This window comes from Sparus aurata, chromosome 13 (assembly GCF_900880675.1).
Source record: "Sparus aurata chromosome 13, fSpaAur1.1, whole genome shotgun sequence".
NCBI classification, from domain to species: Eukaryota; Metazoa; Chordata; class Actinopteri; order Spariformes; family Sparidae; genus Sparus; species Sparus aurata.
In genome coordinates, this window is record NC_044199.1 from 25835425 (window position 1) to 25851864 (window position 16440).

The window sequence follows — 16440 nt, forward strand, 5'->3', positions numbered from 1 at the left end:
CGCAAAGGGGAAAAATGGCGTCCGCCGTCACGCCCACCAGGTTTGACACAGCTGAATGATTTCCATAACTTTTGTTCTTCAAGGCATGAAGATGACACTGCGTGAATGTGAAGACTGTGGTGTTCAAGCTCTAGGACAAGATAGTTTTCAAAGTAGGCATGAATTTGTCAAAAACGCCGCCACACATCAAAATGGCTGACTTCCTGTTGGACTGAGAGTATGCATCCAAATGGGTTTTTTGTGCGTCTGGTCATGATGAATGTGCGTACCAATTTTCGTCCTTCTATGTACAAGTAGGAGGCGGGGAATCTCAATAGGGGGCGCTACAGAGCCCACACGTCACGACCACGCCCCATGACAACACAGATCTCATCAGGGCGACTCACTCTGCATTCCTGAGAGATTTGGTTGAGATAGGAAATTGTATGAAGAAGTTATGACGACATGATGGTTTACGGCGAAGGATTCGAATTGACCGCTCCACTGCGGCCAGCAGGTATGACGTAGGATAAAGATTTCCTTAACTTTTCATCTTCAAGGTCAGAGGATGATACTGAGTAACTTTGAAGTTGGTGGTGTTACATCTGTAGGAGGAGATCATTTAAGTACAAAGATTGGCAATATTTCAAAATGGCGGCCGAAAGCAAAATGGCCGACTTATTATTGATGCTAAGATTTGTTCGGGGAGACAGACTCTACACTTATGAGCAGTTTGGTGTGGATAGAAAATTGTATGTTGAAGTTATAAAGCCTTGATGTTTGACCGCGAGGGGAAAAAATGGTTTCCATCGCCCCGCCCACTAAAGTATGTTGCAGCTGAATGATTTCCATAACTTTTGTTCTTCAAGGCATGAAGAAGATAACTGAGTTGATTTGAAGACTGTGGTGTTTAAGCTCTAGGACAAGATAGTTTTCAAAGTAGGCATGAATTTGGGAAAAATGCCGCCACACATCAAAATGGCTGACTTCCTGTTGGAGTGACAGTATGGCCCCCCCCCCCCAGACTTTTTTGTGCGTCTGGTCATGAGGAATCTGCGTACCGAATTTCATTTGTCTACGCGCATGTGGAAGGCAGGGAATAACATTAGGGGGCGCTACAGAGCCCGCACGCCCAGTGACAATGCAGGATCGTAATTTTCGCCGGATGTGACGTATATTCCAAATTTGGTGAGTTTTTGGGTATGTTCAGGCATCCAAAACTGCAGTCAAACTTGGAGAAGAAAATTTATTTCCCTCCAATTACAATAGGGACCTCGCAGGTCTACCTGCTCGGGCCAATAATCAAAGCCTCTTCATTTTCGTAACTGAACTAACTGAATAAACAAACTGACCTTGAAAGACAACAGAGAGAGAGAGAGAGAGAGAGGGAGGGAGAGGGAAGAGAGGGGAGTAGGTGGGTGTACAGTAGCCGTTAAAATAGCTGTACCTATTCAGATATGAGTATTAATAATACTAAAAGTATAATAATTATCATTTTAATAGTACTAATAATCTTTATTTCGTGCTTTTATTTTGAAAGGTACGTCTGGACGGAAGCGAAGCAGAAGGGGATGAAATGTCGCCGAGACTGATGTTTTTAGGTGAGTTGCCTTCTATTCACTTGTTTTTCAATGTGTCTAGGTGAACCTTTTGCACATGAGGAGGTAAGTCTTTCTCTTTAAAACAATACGAATGCTTCATCAATGTCTTATTATCACTTGGAGAGACATTTTCCTTATTTCCTGGGAAGAGACAGCATTGTTCAACTGTCATGTCAGCCGTTGAAGTTTGGTACCCGTGTATTCGTGCAGTTACGATAGTGTGCTGAGCGGGTCAAAAGTACAAAGACATTTTATATAATGTATATGAAATCATATTACAGGTTCAAGTATCAGCCTATATAACTCTTGTTGAATATAGGTTTTGTCTTTAAAGAAGTCCTAATGGATCGAACTACTGTAGGAGCAGTTTTGTTTAGAAGCGCAATGGATTTCTGCGGACTGACCAAATACAATTCTGAAGTAGTTTGTATTATGACTGTGCAGGGTCAGTCACCTTAAAGGACAGTATAACACATTGACAATTTCCTTATATTTCATCTCTTGTGTTTAAAAAAAAAGTTTTCCCCATGAGGGTTGTTGACAGTTTCAGATGAAAGTGAAAGTAAAATAATATGATTCTGCTTGTATACGGTAGTCCGTACAAAATACATATATTTGTGCCAATGTTCCCTTTTTTTATAACCGTAAACTTTGAGCAGAAATGTAGCTTCTCAACAAAACTATTATTGAAAGTGTTTGATCATATCGAGCTTCTTAACGTTCAAGAAGACTTAACTTTTTTAATATGATATGTAATATGATTATGTCTAAGTCAGGTAGCCTATATAATTTGTGAGAACATGCGCTAAAATGTTCTTGGTAAAGGTTTTATCTTCTGAGAGAGAATATAGTGATAAACAGAATGTTTCGTAGCAGAACTGATGATAATCTTTCAGTGAGAGGAAACAGGTTCAGATCCCACATGAGGCCATTATCAATAAGAGTCACACAGAGAAACCAAGATTTTAGAAAAGTAAGCTCTACTACTGACCAGTTGATAAGCAGCAGTGCTGGGAAAGAAGTAGGCTATTGCCCTTGGGTCAAAGATGCATTATGTACATTTTCTGTCCTGGGCTGTTGATTTTTTGTTAAAAATATAAGTAGGGCTGCAGAATTGATACAAATTTAATCGAAATTGCATCATGACCATGTGCAGTAAATCCAAATTGTGGAAAATACTTTGTTTTGATAAAGGTAAAATATGTGACAAGCAGCCTTTTAATGAAGTGCAGTACTGCAGATAATTTCTGACCTATAACTCTTGTCCTCCAGATGTAAGGGCACATGTTTGTTTGGCAAAGACCCTCACAAATGTCACATCAACAAGATTTCATAGTTTTTTTTGTTAAAAAAAAAAAAAAATAATGCAAAAATGATCATTCCCAAAAATCAAGAATCATGTTGAAATCCCAATTTGTGTCAAAATATTAAACTTATTTGTCATATCATGCGGGATAGATAAATAAAATAAATCAAAGCAATCATTTGCACATATGTTGATAAAGTAATGTTTTACAGATAACCAGTATAAATTATGGGATTTTTGGAACTATAAAGTGTGAAAGTGTCCTTAAGTATAACTTTCACAAGCAAGTCTCAAAATAAAAAAAACTTTGTCAACAACATATAAAAGCATTTTTATGATATTGTTTTGAATAAATATTGCAATATGTGATACACTGGATCTTTCTTCCTATGTCATCGTTATTTTTTTTGAAACAATACAGCAAATACTTATCCAACAATTCACTGTTTTCACACTATTTGTAAAATGTAATTACTGGCCCACAGGGATTCATGTTGTAGCCTAAAGTAATAAGCATCGGACATAATCTGATCTAACAATGTTGAAATTGCGAGACTACCACCAATTAATCTGTGTGTCTCCAGACAGGTGGATAACCAGTGTAGAAGATTTCCATAAATACATTAAAGCCTTTGTAATTTCTGAACATATTTCTTTTCTCCAGCAGGTTTTCTGATCCTTGTACATGAACCCAGATCCAGATCCAGATCTCACCATCGTCCTACTTGGAAAAGCAGGGGTTGGTAAAAGTGCTTCAGGAAACACCATCCTGGGACGAACAGCGTTTGAGTCAGAGTTGTCTTTTGAACCAGTAACCAAACAAATCTGTGAAAAGAGAGGAAATGTGTTTGGGAAGCTGATCTCAGTGGTCGACACTCCAGGAATATTAGACTACAAGGACACTGAGGAGAAAATAAAAACATTCTGTCAGGATCTCTTGCAGTCCTCCAGATGTTGTCTGTTTCTGGTGGTGCTCAGAGTTGGACGATTCACCAGGGAGGACCAGAAGGCTGTGAGGGGAGCTATGAGAGTCCTCGGGCCTCAGGGGATGAAGAACAGTTACCTGCTCTTCACTGGTGGTGATGCTCTGAAGAGCATGTCACTGGATGCATTTCTACACAAATATAAGAACAAGGGAGAGAAGCAGGATGAAAATCTGGGAGATGATTACAAAGTAAAAAAAGTCACACTTCCAAATGTTGTATGCATGTTTGCGGGGGCGTATCACCTCTTTAACAATGAGATGGACGATGAAGAACAAGTCAGAGAGCTGCTGCTAAAGTCAGGCCACCTCAGAACCCAGAAACATCCTGATTCTCCAGGTACTGTGTGATGTCAGTATTACATATAATTATGAGTGAAACCATGACTTTGTTATGTACATTATTAATATGTGGGCGTGAATTATATCGCATTCCCTCCATGGCACAAAGGTGTAGTGTCCTCACTGTCAGACTTTAAAATAAATCCTCACAGCTGGTCTTAGTCAGGGCCACGGTTCCTTTGAAGGCCCTGACACACAAGGCCTCCGTCTCTTCACAAGGGGCATTTGCAACTTTTTATCAGACATATTTTTGATCATAAGTGACTGTATTAACGAGAATGGTATGAAAATACTTAATCATAACAACAGTTGGTATATCCCCTGAGTTTATGGTGTCCCTTTTCAATGACAAATGCAGACTACTGCCTTATGGTGGTATGGAGAGTTATTTCCTCTCATGCAGGTGCAGAACGTACAAACTAGTTGGCCGTCAGTACTAGGACTTTGATATCTGTGTGGCCCTGATTGCCTGAAGCAATGCAGTAACTTAAACAAAGGTAGACAAAGCGTAAAAGCAAACTATACTGATTATTTTCCATGATGAAAGCAAAGGCTGCTGTAAATTACAAAATCTACGACTGACATGTACAACTGTGAACCCTGCTTGTCCTCTGGATGTATCTCCATCCCTCATATGTAGTTTAAAAATCCACTGAAGTGTTTTCAGATCATCAGCAGTCTATTATTCAGCTGACACATTTCTCTATTGATTAAAGCTGTTTCACTGACATTTAAACAGTTTCAGACAGTTATGAGAAGGTTGACTGATGTGTTTTTATTTGCTTTGTGTCTTTCAGCTGATGTTTCCAGAGACAGGAGGATTGTGCTGCTCGGTCTTCCTGGAGCTGGGAAAAGTTCTTCTGGGAACACCATCTTAGGATCTAAAAAGTTCAGACCAGGCTGTGACTTTCATTCAGTCACTCCAGAGACTGTCTCTGAATCAGCCACAGTGGAGGGTCGTAGGGTCACAGTGGTGGACACTCCAGGATTCACTGATGAAGTTCTGACTCCTGAGCAGCTGTTTAAAGAGATCATGAAGTCGATAGTAGAGGCCAGTCCAGGACCACATGCCTTTGTTGTTGTGGTCAGGATAGGCAGAATCACTGAAAGAGACATCAAACTGTTTGAGCTACTTCCAAAACTGTTTGACAGTGATGTTTGTGATGCTCATCAGTACTCCATGGTCCTTTTCACTCATGGAGATGAGCTAGAGGGCAGGTCCATTGATGATTTGATCCAGTCCAACAGACATGTGTCAGCACTGGTCTCCATGTGTGGAGGTAGATACTGTGTGTTTGACAACAAAGCCAAAAGAAACAGAGAGCAGGTCAGACACTTCCTGGATAAGATAGATGAGATGGTCACAGCTAATGTTGGACAACACTTCACCAGTGACCTGTTCAGGATGGCTGATACATTTATTAAAGAAGAAAGGAGCCGGTCAGGTGAGACAACAGGTGCATCAGCTAAGTCTAGCTGCATTGTGGCATAGGTATATGGAAAATAATTTCATGGAGTTTTTTGTTTTTGTCTTAAGATTCATAAGTGTAAAATCATTATTAATTTTCGAGAATGGTATGAAAATTATTAATGATAACAACAGTTGGTATATCCCCGGAGTTTATGGTTTCCCTTTTCAATGACAAATGCAGACTACTGCCTTATGGTGGTATGGAGAGTTATTTCCTCTCATGCAGGTGCAGAATGTACAAACTAGTTCTATGAGCTATTTGATGTCCGTGTGATCCTGATTGCCTGTAGCAGTGAAGTAACTTAAATGAAGGTTGACAAACTGTAAAAGCAAACTATACTGATGTTATTTTCCATGATGAAAGCAAAGGTCAGTAGATTTTTACATGAACAAGGCTGCTGTAAATTACAAAATCTACAACAGATGTGTAAAACTGTGAACCCTGCTTGTCCTCTGGATGTATCTCCATGTAGTTTAAAAGTCCACTAAAGTGTTTTCAGATCATCAGCAGTCTATTATTCAGCTGACACATTTCTCTATTGATTAAAGCTGTTTCACTGACACTTAAACAGTTTCAGACAGTTATGAGAAGGTTGACTGATGTGTTTTTATTTGCTTTGTGTCTTTCAGCTGATGATTCCAGAGACAGGAGGATTGTGCTGCTCGGTCTTCCTGGAGCTGGGAAAAGTTCTTCTGGGAACACCATCTTAGGATCTAAAAAGTTCAGACCAGGCTGTGACTTTCATTCAGTCACTCCAGAGACTGTCTCTGAATCAGCCACAGTGGAGGGTCGTAGGGTCACAGTGATGGACACTCCAGGATTCACTGATGAAGTTCTGACTCCTGAGCAGCTGTTTAAAGAGATCATGAAGTCGATAGTAGAGGCCAGTCCAGGACCACATGCCTTTGTTGTTGTGGTCAGGATAGGCAGAATCACTGAAAGAGACATCAAACTGTTTGAGCTACTTCCAAAACTGTTTGACAGTGATGTTTGTGATGCTCATCAATACTCCATGGTCCTTTTGACTCATGGAGATGAGCTAGAGGGCAGGTCCATTGATGATTTGATCAAGTCCAACAGACATGTGTCAGCACTGGTCTCCATGTGTGGAGGTAGATACTGTGTGTTAAACAACAAAGCCAAAAGAAGCAGAGAGCAGGTTAGACACTTCCTGGATAAGATAGATGAGATGGTCACAGCTAATGTTGGACAACACTTCACCAGTGAACTGTTCAGGATGGCTGAGACATTAATTAAAGAAGAAAGGAACCGGTCAGGTGAGACAACAGGTGCATCAGCTAAGTTTAGCTGCATTGTGGCATAGGTATATGGAAAATAATTTTGTGGAGTTTTTGTCTTAAGATTCATAAGTGTAAAATCATTTTTAATTTTCTCACTGAGCCGGACTGCAATAACAGGTATAAGAGTCATGAATAAATACATTAAAAATATAAAAACTGATCTTTAGATCAATCTGCCACAAAAAAATATTTTTTTAAAAGGCTCAGTAGGTCTCAGGGGTAAAACATAATCAGTGTTCCCAATGTAAACATGGATTTTGGACCTCTTCATATCTGCCTCTGGACATTTTTTGGCCTTGAACAATGATCGGACAGCTATGTTGAATTAACAACATGAATTCAAGCAAGTAACACCAGTAAGCCTGCAAGCCATGATTGTAACGGGATGTGGATTTTGGACATGATCTTTCGGCCTTGGACTTTGGACACACAACACTAGTGACCCAAATTAGCCTTGGATTGGATCTTGTGCTATTGGAGACAGCAACTGTTGAATCTCTATCCTCGGACTTTCAGACTCAGACTCAGCTGGCGTCCACATAACAATCAAGAAAAATGCAACCTAAGAGGTCTTGTACCCTTTCGGGAGGGGAAGTCGAGGACATAAAGAAATCACTCATCTTTATGTTTGGAGAGACACAATTGGTTTCTAATTCTTGAGTTATCCATATGTATTGAATGGACAAAGCTAAATTACTGGGGACATGCACTGGGTCAAATTCCTAAATTATTTATTTTGTACCACCTGGACTGCTGTAAGGTCTAGTGTCATTTTTTAAACATTGGTTGCCATATTAATGGTTGCATATTATAAAAATAAAAATGATATTTAACCTTGCAGTATTGTTATTCATTATAATCATGATTACTTGCAAGAGATGACTGAAAATGTATTTATCTTCACAAGCTCTGTTCTTACAGTCTTATCTTCATCTGATAAATACAGTACAGCCCTGAGCTGTGTCTGCAGGCTACATTCAGCATCATCAACCTTCATCAGTAAGCTAGGGCAGTTTATTCTACTCTACGAAGCCAACATGAAGTAACTACAGTTTTGGTTAAAAACTGAGTTATGACTGAAATCAAACTTTTAAATTTCAGTTTTTATGTCGTGGCAACATTAGTAAGTTCTTATGTTACTATATCTCAGACAAGAAGTGATGTTAAGATTGCAGTGACTTAAAAAAAAAAGTGTAGTAACTGCACTGATGATGATTTTTCTGAGCTTTGGCTGAAGTTAGTGCAGTCTATAACAGCTGTCTAATAAGACAGGAACTCGATTATATTGTTTGACAGCATATGATTCTATATGTTTGCATCAATTCTACAATGACACTGTATATATATATATATATATATATATATATATATACACAGTATTTAGTCATCTTGATAGGTTACACCAAATATTACTTTATTGCCTGATTTTTTTCTGAATAACTCATCTATTTAAAGTTTTTAAACATGCAAACAATAAAACAAATATACAGTGTTTCCTCTACATTCATTTAGGAGTGGCGGCCTGCTCTTTGGAGTAGATTCCCCCCGCCCTCCCCCAATAACTTACCGGTGCCATCGACGTTAATTACTTTTTTTTTTTTTTTTTTTTTTTATTTATTGAACAATTTAAGTATACAAAACCAAGAGGTATACAGTAACAATTAGCACATTGGAGACATAAATGATAATTAAATCAAAGATAGAAAACAAATTAAATAATACAAAAAAAAAATAAGTTCATAAGTAAAATACAATGATAATAGACACAAATAAATAGTTCATACAGAGGTTTCAGGGAAAAACTTTTCATAATGATTCAATAAGGCATTGCTTTTTTTGATCGACGTTAATTACTCGCGAGAGCGCGGCCTTGAAAGTGACATCACGTCAAGTACCGAGGCACCAGGTCGGAGAGTCAGGGTAGTGTCATCTTGAAAATAGGGCAACGACTCACCGGAGAAAAGGTAGATTTATCAGCTTAAGAAAACTTATAATAGATTTTATTAGTTCAATAGACATTCGCAAAATATTGATGGCCAGCTAAGGTTACGTAACATATCGGTAGCTTAATTAATTGGGCCCGGTGCCAACTCAACTCAGTGTCGCTAAGGTGAGTAAACTAATTGATAGCATTAAGCGAATATATAAACGCCATGATGTCACTGCTGACTGAATTTTCAGATGAGCTTGTTCAAATATTTCTCAAAACCCAGAAAAATTAATTGTTCTGAGCCTGGGTGCAAACTTTGTCTCTTTGATTCTACAGCCCCATCAAGAAATTATTTACTGTTTTATTTTTTTATTTCATTTTATTGTTCTATTTTTGTTAGCCATTCAATAAAAAATCTGCAGTCAAGTGTCATTTGTTTACATCGCCACGGCTCCCCGGAGAGCCTGCCCCCGCTGCTAAAAAAAATCCTAGAGGAAACACTGATATGGATAAAACATAACAAAGGAAGAAAATAAGAAGAAAAGAGTTACTACACTTTGCACTATATACAGTATCTTTTAAATAGTTCTGAATCTGCATTTTTACGTTAAATTAGAAGAAAATTCTTACAAACATTGATAATGCATGTTGAAAATGAGCTGAGTAGCTACCCCACAACAGCAGAAACGCCTTGCACAGGGTATATAAGCCTGGAGACATTTCCAGCCATTTTTGTGGCAACCAAAACAGGCTATTTCTCACGTGACATCTGACCATCTCCATCTATCCATGGTGACCAAAACAGGTATTTAAGACACATCGTGATGTTTTCTAACCCTAACCAAGTGGTTTTTGTGCATAAACCTAATCAGAGCATTAACACAGCATTGTTTCAGAAAATTCAACCTAAACAAACGTAATGTTGCAACATAAAAAAACGTTCAGTTTAACTTGTCTTGTTTTAACTTAGCTAACTTTCATTCTGGCGGTTGGCTTGGAATTATTTCTATCCTGTTGGGAGCGATCTCCCCCAGGATGACTGTGTCCCCATCCAAAGTGGAAGAGGGCTCACTGAGTGATACGATGAGTGACAGCACCCTCCATTACAATTACAAAGCACCACATTAATGAACATCTTATGGATTAACGGTGTTCACACATTTGTAGAGTAAATGCCAAGACACAGGTTACACATCTGTAGATATAGTGTTGTCCTGCATATATAACAGCTATATGATTTCAGTTTGATTTGTTTAATGTTCTGTATTCTACTAACTATGGTCCACCAGCACCACCAGCACCATGCTGAGAGAAGCTCCACAGAGACAGGTGTGAGAGGTGCAGGTTGATGGGCAGCGGACCAAACCACTATGAGGCATAAGGAAGGGTTGGGGTGGGGTTAGGGTTAGGGAACCAATCTTTATGAAATAAAAAAAAACATTGCAGTGTTTTCGTTGCATATTATTGTGTACTTTCAATTTCTATGCCTGTATCATCCTGTACATTTGTCCTATGCACTGTCTTTGTACACTGATGTCTAACATCAAATCTCATAGCAGTGATCTCAGTGTTGATGTTTCATGTTTCTGCCACAATGTGTCGCCGCATTACCTTTGCAGAGAGCAGAGCTTAACCAGGCCTGCACAGATCAGGAAGTTTCAACCATTATAACAACATGTCTACCAAATTGGTGTAAAATCACAATGTCCACAGTAAAAAACTCTAACTTTTATAGAAAACTTGTTGATGTCACAGCCATCGAGGGTCCATCAGAGTTTATGAGGTGAATTTAAGTTTCAGCGCCTCATGAAACTTAAGGATGTCTTCCATGGAGTCAGTTGGCACTGTCTGCTCTACAACATGACGGACTCCGCTCTCTAAAGCACAATAGTACCGCTTCACTTCCTGCTGCTCAGACCGAAGTCGTTTCTCCACCTTTTCATGCTCCTGCTGAACTTCACTCAGCATCTTCTTGTACTTTGACTCCACAGCTAGAATTTTCTCCTCCATTTGTTTCTGGTAGAACTCTCTGAGCGCTGACTCTCTCTTATTCAACATCTCCACCACCTGCAGGTAGTTGTAGTTGGAGTAAAACTGGCCCTCATTGTTGGTCACCATCTCCTCCACCTTCTCCAGGAGGTCCAGGGCCTGTCCTCGATCGTTGGTCTTGTCATTGTTGAGGACATGATATAGGTTTCCTGCCTTCCTCAGGATGGACTGAAGCTCAGGTCCAGCCTCCTCCAGCTGTCGCTCAATGTCTGGTCCAGTTTGTTCATCCTGGGTGAAGAGGATGATGGTGTATTTCCAGGCATCCTCTCCGAAGATCTCCTCCACCTGCCTGACAGCGTCTTGCTCCTCGTTGGTGAAAGGCCCCACCTTGATGACCAGCAGGATGGCGTGGGGCCCCGGGGCCGACATGTTGATGCATTTTGCGATTTCTCTCTTCACTGTTTGCTGAGGTAACGAGGTGTCAAAGAGGCCAGGAGTGTCGATGATTGTGACCTGTCTGTCGTAGACCACATCGCTCTGCTTACAGCACTCTCTGGTCACTGAGGAGAAAAAACACATGACTTTTAATCTGACCCACAAGCAGTGCGTTTATATGACACTCAAGAAAACCGAATTACTGGGTTAGTCCGATTATGATCAGATTTCTGAGATACATGTATACACCTTAGTCTGACTAAAATCGGACCGGATCGGATTTCTCATAGTGGAATTAAAACACCAAGATTATTCAATTGATAGTCGCATTACTCCTGCATGTATACATTGCATCGGATCGGATCGGTTTTTGCGTTCTGCGCAGGCGCGAGATTTCTTTCCCGGGCCCGTGAGCCAGAAGTAGAAAGATGGCGGAGGCGTCTTTCTTCTGAAATAACCGCAAGAAAGAGCGCCATTGTGCATCTAGTTCGTGTAATTATCATGTACACCGTATACGAAATGTAAAAAGATGTAGCCTCGTTTCACTCTTCGTACACCATCTTTCTCGAATGCCGAGGCAGCTGGTGACGTAAAGAGGTCAGCCGGAGGTGGCTCTGTCACCACTAGTTGAAATGGGTACAGTGCCACCTATCGCACCGGGGTATGACATGCTCCGGCCAATAATCCGATTTTCTCACCGGCCTGCATACTCGGACAATTGCAGTTGTCTGATTGAGTAGCATAGTCGAACTATGGCTGTAATCCGACTAAGCTGTGCATGTAAACGTAATGAAATTCACAATTACAGGATGAAGGAGATGATCACACAGATACACGACTGTTCAAATAACATGCAAGAGGACTGATCACTGTGTGAGCATCCACATTGATGAACGATAACATTCTGCAAATAGTGGTGCCAGGCACAAGGAAAATGTTTTGGAATAAGGATGTTTACAACCTGTTACTGCTGTACATCACACAAAGAAACAGACAGAATGACAATTTTACAAATTCTTTAGAAATTAGAGGAGTTTAATAACTCTTTGTTAATGTTAGTTGTCATCTTTTGAGAAATATTTTTTATTTATGCGTCACCATCAGTTCTCCTGGCGATCGTCAAAGAGTACATCAGTGAGGACAAATTCCGTTTATTAGGAAGTAACTGATAACCAAGACTGTGTAATCAGAGTTGACCATCTATAAGGTGTTTCCTATAAGCAGTTAATTAGCTTACATAAAAGAGGTTGGCTACAGTTAGAAACCAATATTATAAGCACTCCTTCAGCATTATTTTTTTTTTCATTTTATAAAAATGTCCCCAAAATCAAGCCAATTGATGAACCAGTAAATTTAGAAGGATTTTCATTGGCTGTCAGTTTTCCTGTCATTCATCAAATCACTCTGAAGGTGATGCCAAAGATACCACTGTGATTGTGTTTATGGTTGTGTGGTGTACTTTAGCATTCACTTGAGTAAGAACGATATTTAGAATGATCTATCTATATTGAGCGTTTTAGTCATCGTTGTGGTGTGGACGGCCATTAATCTGGTGTGTTTTAGCAGCATGACTCTGTGATCACACAGAACAGAGTTTCATAGTTTAAAATTTCAATACTAGGATAATTCTGCAGAACACAATTCACATCCAACACCATCATTCAGTGCCCAAGGAGGAAATATTACACCCACGACATGCACCTGATGTTGCTTTAATCCACCGACTGTAACCTCATCACACAGCTATAATAGAGGAAACTGTTAGCAGTTTGACACATTAACTAATAACCAGTGCGTATAAGTGTTACCTGAGGACTGACTGACAGCAGCACCGAAGGCGTCTCTTCCCAGTATGTTGTTTCCACTGGAGCTCTTTCCAGCACCAGTTTTTCCAACAAGAACCAGCCTGAAGTCTGACGCACAACAGAAAACAAGGTGTGACACACTGATATTGTAAGAGATAACACACCACAAGATGAAATGTCAAGATACGATGCAAAACAAACTCCCATATGTCATTAGAAACAACATTAAAGTTAGTTAATTTAGTAAAAAACTCCTTTTTGATGTCGTTTTTTGTTACAAATATAATAATTGTTTAGTTCCTTTAGTTCCTCCTATTCACTAAACTTTTGCTAATACTGTCTTAGCTGAAACATAAAGAGAAATTTCATACTGGAAACTATGTTTGAAAGTGTTTTTTTCTAATTATATTCAAAGGACTGTAGAATTATGTGTTTGCAGTGTCAGATACAACACGATGACAATAAATTAGTCTGTGAGCAGTGACGAGGGGGCCACAACTGCACTTCATTGTGCAATGCCGTATTTTATAGTGACAAGGAAGCTGAATCTTGAACCTAAAATTTAAGATAAGGAAATAACTAGCAAAGCACCATGACACACCTGTTGTGATGTTTTAACCCCTACTCCGCAAAACTAAGCCAACTACAGATGGAGGTAGTTCCCTTCCACTGGACCATCAGAGTTCAGATATCTCTACTCAGAGTCCAACCCTCCCTTTTGGCACTTTTTCATTAAACCAGTCAGCGGCAGCCAGTGTCCAATCTATTCCCTTGTCTCCATGCTAAGCAAACATTATAACCTTGAAATTGTGATTTTTGTGAAAGAAAAGTTGGTTTAAATTGTAAAACTCCTTCGAAGTAATGGAAGGTTTCTCACCTAGAGGTATAACCATGGAATTTCTTCTTCTCTGTCGTGCTGTTCAGAGAAAGAGAAGAAAGAACTTATTATTTCACACCATGAGGATCACTTATGAAACAGCCAAGTTACTGCAATTAAACACTGTAAGCAGCAATATACTTAATAGAGTCATAACAGATGCAGTTGATGTTAATGTGTGTTGTCCTGGATCAATGACGAGTCAAATACAGGTGGATCTTGAAGTACTTGTGTTTACATTAATCTATTTTATCGGCAATCAGACACAAAAAAACACCAAAAGCGCAAATTAAAGACATGATGAACAGCTGCCTGTGTCCTATTAGTCACAGAAGCAGACTATAATAAACATCATTTTGTCTGATATTATGATATAACTTTTATCAGAGGATATATAACATTGAAGTCATTCAGTATCATTTTGAGATTTAAGACTCTCAGCAACCTATTAAAATGATATTTTTCTTTAAAGAGATGTCTACATGCCAAAATCCCTGATAAGGTTGTTGCACTTAATGTATGGACAGAAGAGGGATGCTGAATCAGAGCCAGCATAGCTCATTTTAAAATAATGTAATTTATCAGTACTCAAACACAAAAATAACAATTATAAAAATGCTGATTATCTGTCCAGGCCTATAATCAGTTTATTCATAATTGCTGACACTCAAATGAAGATCTTTGAATCTGTCTGCAGGGTTCGTACACATTCTTCAAGGTCAAATTCAAGCACTTTTAAGGGTAATTTTCAAGATTTTCCAGCACCTTTTTGCAGGGGTAAAATACGTATCTACAGGAATATATATACTCGTGATTTTTTCTTATCACAATTATGTACATTGTATTATGCTGTAAACATCTAAAATTATGTTTCATAATAGCAAAAACTTCAGAAATTAATTATCCAGTCTGATCCCAATTTTGTGAAAGACAGAGTTATAATGTCAAGCACTTTCAAGCACTTAAACTAAAATCCAAGCACTTTTCAGGCCTTGAAAACACAACATTGAAATTCAAGCACTTTCAAGGATTTCAAGCACGCGTACGAACCCTGTGTCTGTGTCTTATTAGTCACAACCAGCAGATTATACTTAACATCATTTTGTCTGATATGATGTGATGATAAAACTGTGGCATCATATTTAGTATCTGAAGAGACTTGCTGCAGATTTAAACCTCCAACAACAAATCCTGAACAAAAACTTTAAATAATAATTGTACTTTTGTGAATTAAGACTCTCAACAACCTGACTCTAATATATATATATTTTAAATGTTTCATTGTTTTTGATATCACTCGTTTTCATTGTTTGACTCTTTTTTTCCTCTATATAACGAATATAGAATATATAATAATTCCTATACACTTTAATTATTCATATGTAGGCCACAGAATAGGCTAACTGATAACAATGAAAGACTGAGCTGTTACATTTGAATTTGAACACGAAAGATTAGCTTTCCGCCATTTTGTTAAGAACTAAAAAGTGAAAGTAAAGCACGAACAGATAAATAAATAAATAAATAAATACACATTAACCGCTTCAAACTGATGAAACATGTTAGTAACGTTTGCTCGACGACTCTTAGTAAAAAGAAAGAAAACGATCGACCTGATAAAAGTCTTAACAACAGACTAATGTGATGACAGACGGAGTAAATCTTCAAAACAGTCCTGACGGTCAGATTCTCAGTCAGACTTTCAAAGTGTGAAATCAGACATGAATCAAACTTACTTGATCTCTCGCTCTCTGCCATCATTTCTTTACCAACTCTTTATCTGACATATGACAGAACAGAGTGGCTGTGTCTCAATTCAGGGGCAGCATCCTTCGGAGTGCGTATTTGAAGTGCAATTACGTCACTAAGCCGCGCGAAGCCTGACCCAATTCAAAGTGTGCTCCAAATGCTCCCCACAAATGCCTCCTTCTTTTGCCTGTTCCTGGAGGACACAACGCTACTATCCTTCGCGGGTACAAATTGCCCAAGAGTCATTGCGCGCCCTAAAGAAAAGAAAGAAATGAATAAATAATGGCGACCTCAAGTGGCGCAGATCTCACATTTAAATGTAAGTATTGGGTCTATACTCGGTATTTACTCATTTGAGCGTCAAAAGCCAGATATGTTAAACTTCAGGGGACCTTAAAACCTCAAAATATACAGGTATATTAGTTAAAATACGTTGGTAATGCTCAACTTGATGCCTTTTACTTTCAAACATTAGACGTTCAGAGGTTGACTTATATCTTATTGTGACTGTGGAGATGTTAGAGACTATTTTTACTTCATGTACATAAATGGACCAAGATGAACAGATTCAGATCATGCTGTGATCCGTGTAAAGTCTAGCTAAACGTTGGAATAAAGAGCTAAGTTTATGATTATCCTTATGATGATCATATTTTTTTGCTGTATTAGAAC

At 38.8% G+C, this 16440-nt stretch overlaps 2 protein-coding genes across 5 annotated transcripts; one reads left to right on the top strand and one right to left on the bottom strand.

Annotated features, from left to right (window-relative positions):
• The first annotated feature begins 1518 nt into the window (after positions 1-1518).
• On the top strand, positions 1519-7823 carry LOC115594272 (GTPase IMAP family member 8-like). 4 transcript variants are annotated; one of them, XM_030438241.1, is made up of 4 exons: positions 1519-1580; positions 3554-4208; positions 5008-5667; positions 6312-7823. In XM_030438241.1, exons 2-4 carry the CDS (start codon positions 3572-3574, stop codon positions 7004-7006), a joined length of 1992 nt encoding a protein of 663 aa, XP_030294101.1. In that variant the 5' UTR covers positions 1519-1580; positions 3554-3571; the 3' UTR covers positions 7007-7823. The 4 variants fall into 4 exon arrangements, with proteins under 4 accessions (XP_030294101.1, XP_030294100.1, XP_030294103.1 ...); XM_030438240.1 differs by having other exon boundaries at positions 1532-1580; positions 3551-4208; XM_030438243.1 differs by having other exon boundaries at positions 1532-1580; positions 3551-4208; positions 5008-5655.
• A 1554-nt stretch (positions 7824-9377) lies between these two features.
• On the bottom strand, positions 9378-15871 carry LOC115594284 (GTPase IMAP family member 7-like). The gene is made up of 4 exons (XM_030438262.1): positions 15756-15871; positions 14020-14058; positions 13146-13250; positions 9378-11462 (listed from the first exon to the last, which is right to left on the bottom strand). Exons 1-4 carry the CDS (start codon positions 15778-15780, stop codon positions 10690-10692), a joined length of 942 nt encoding a protein of 313 aa, XP_030294122.1. The 5' UTR covers positions 15781-15871; the 3' UTR covers positions 9378-10689.
• Positions 15872-16440: the final 569 nt, after the last annotated feature.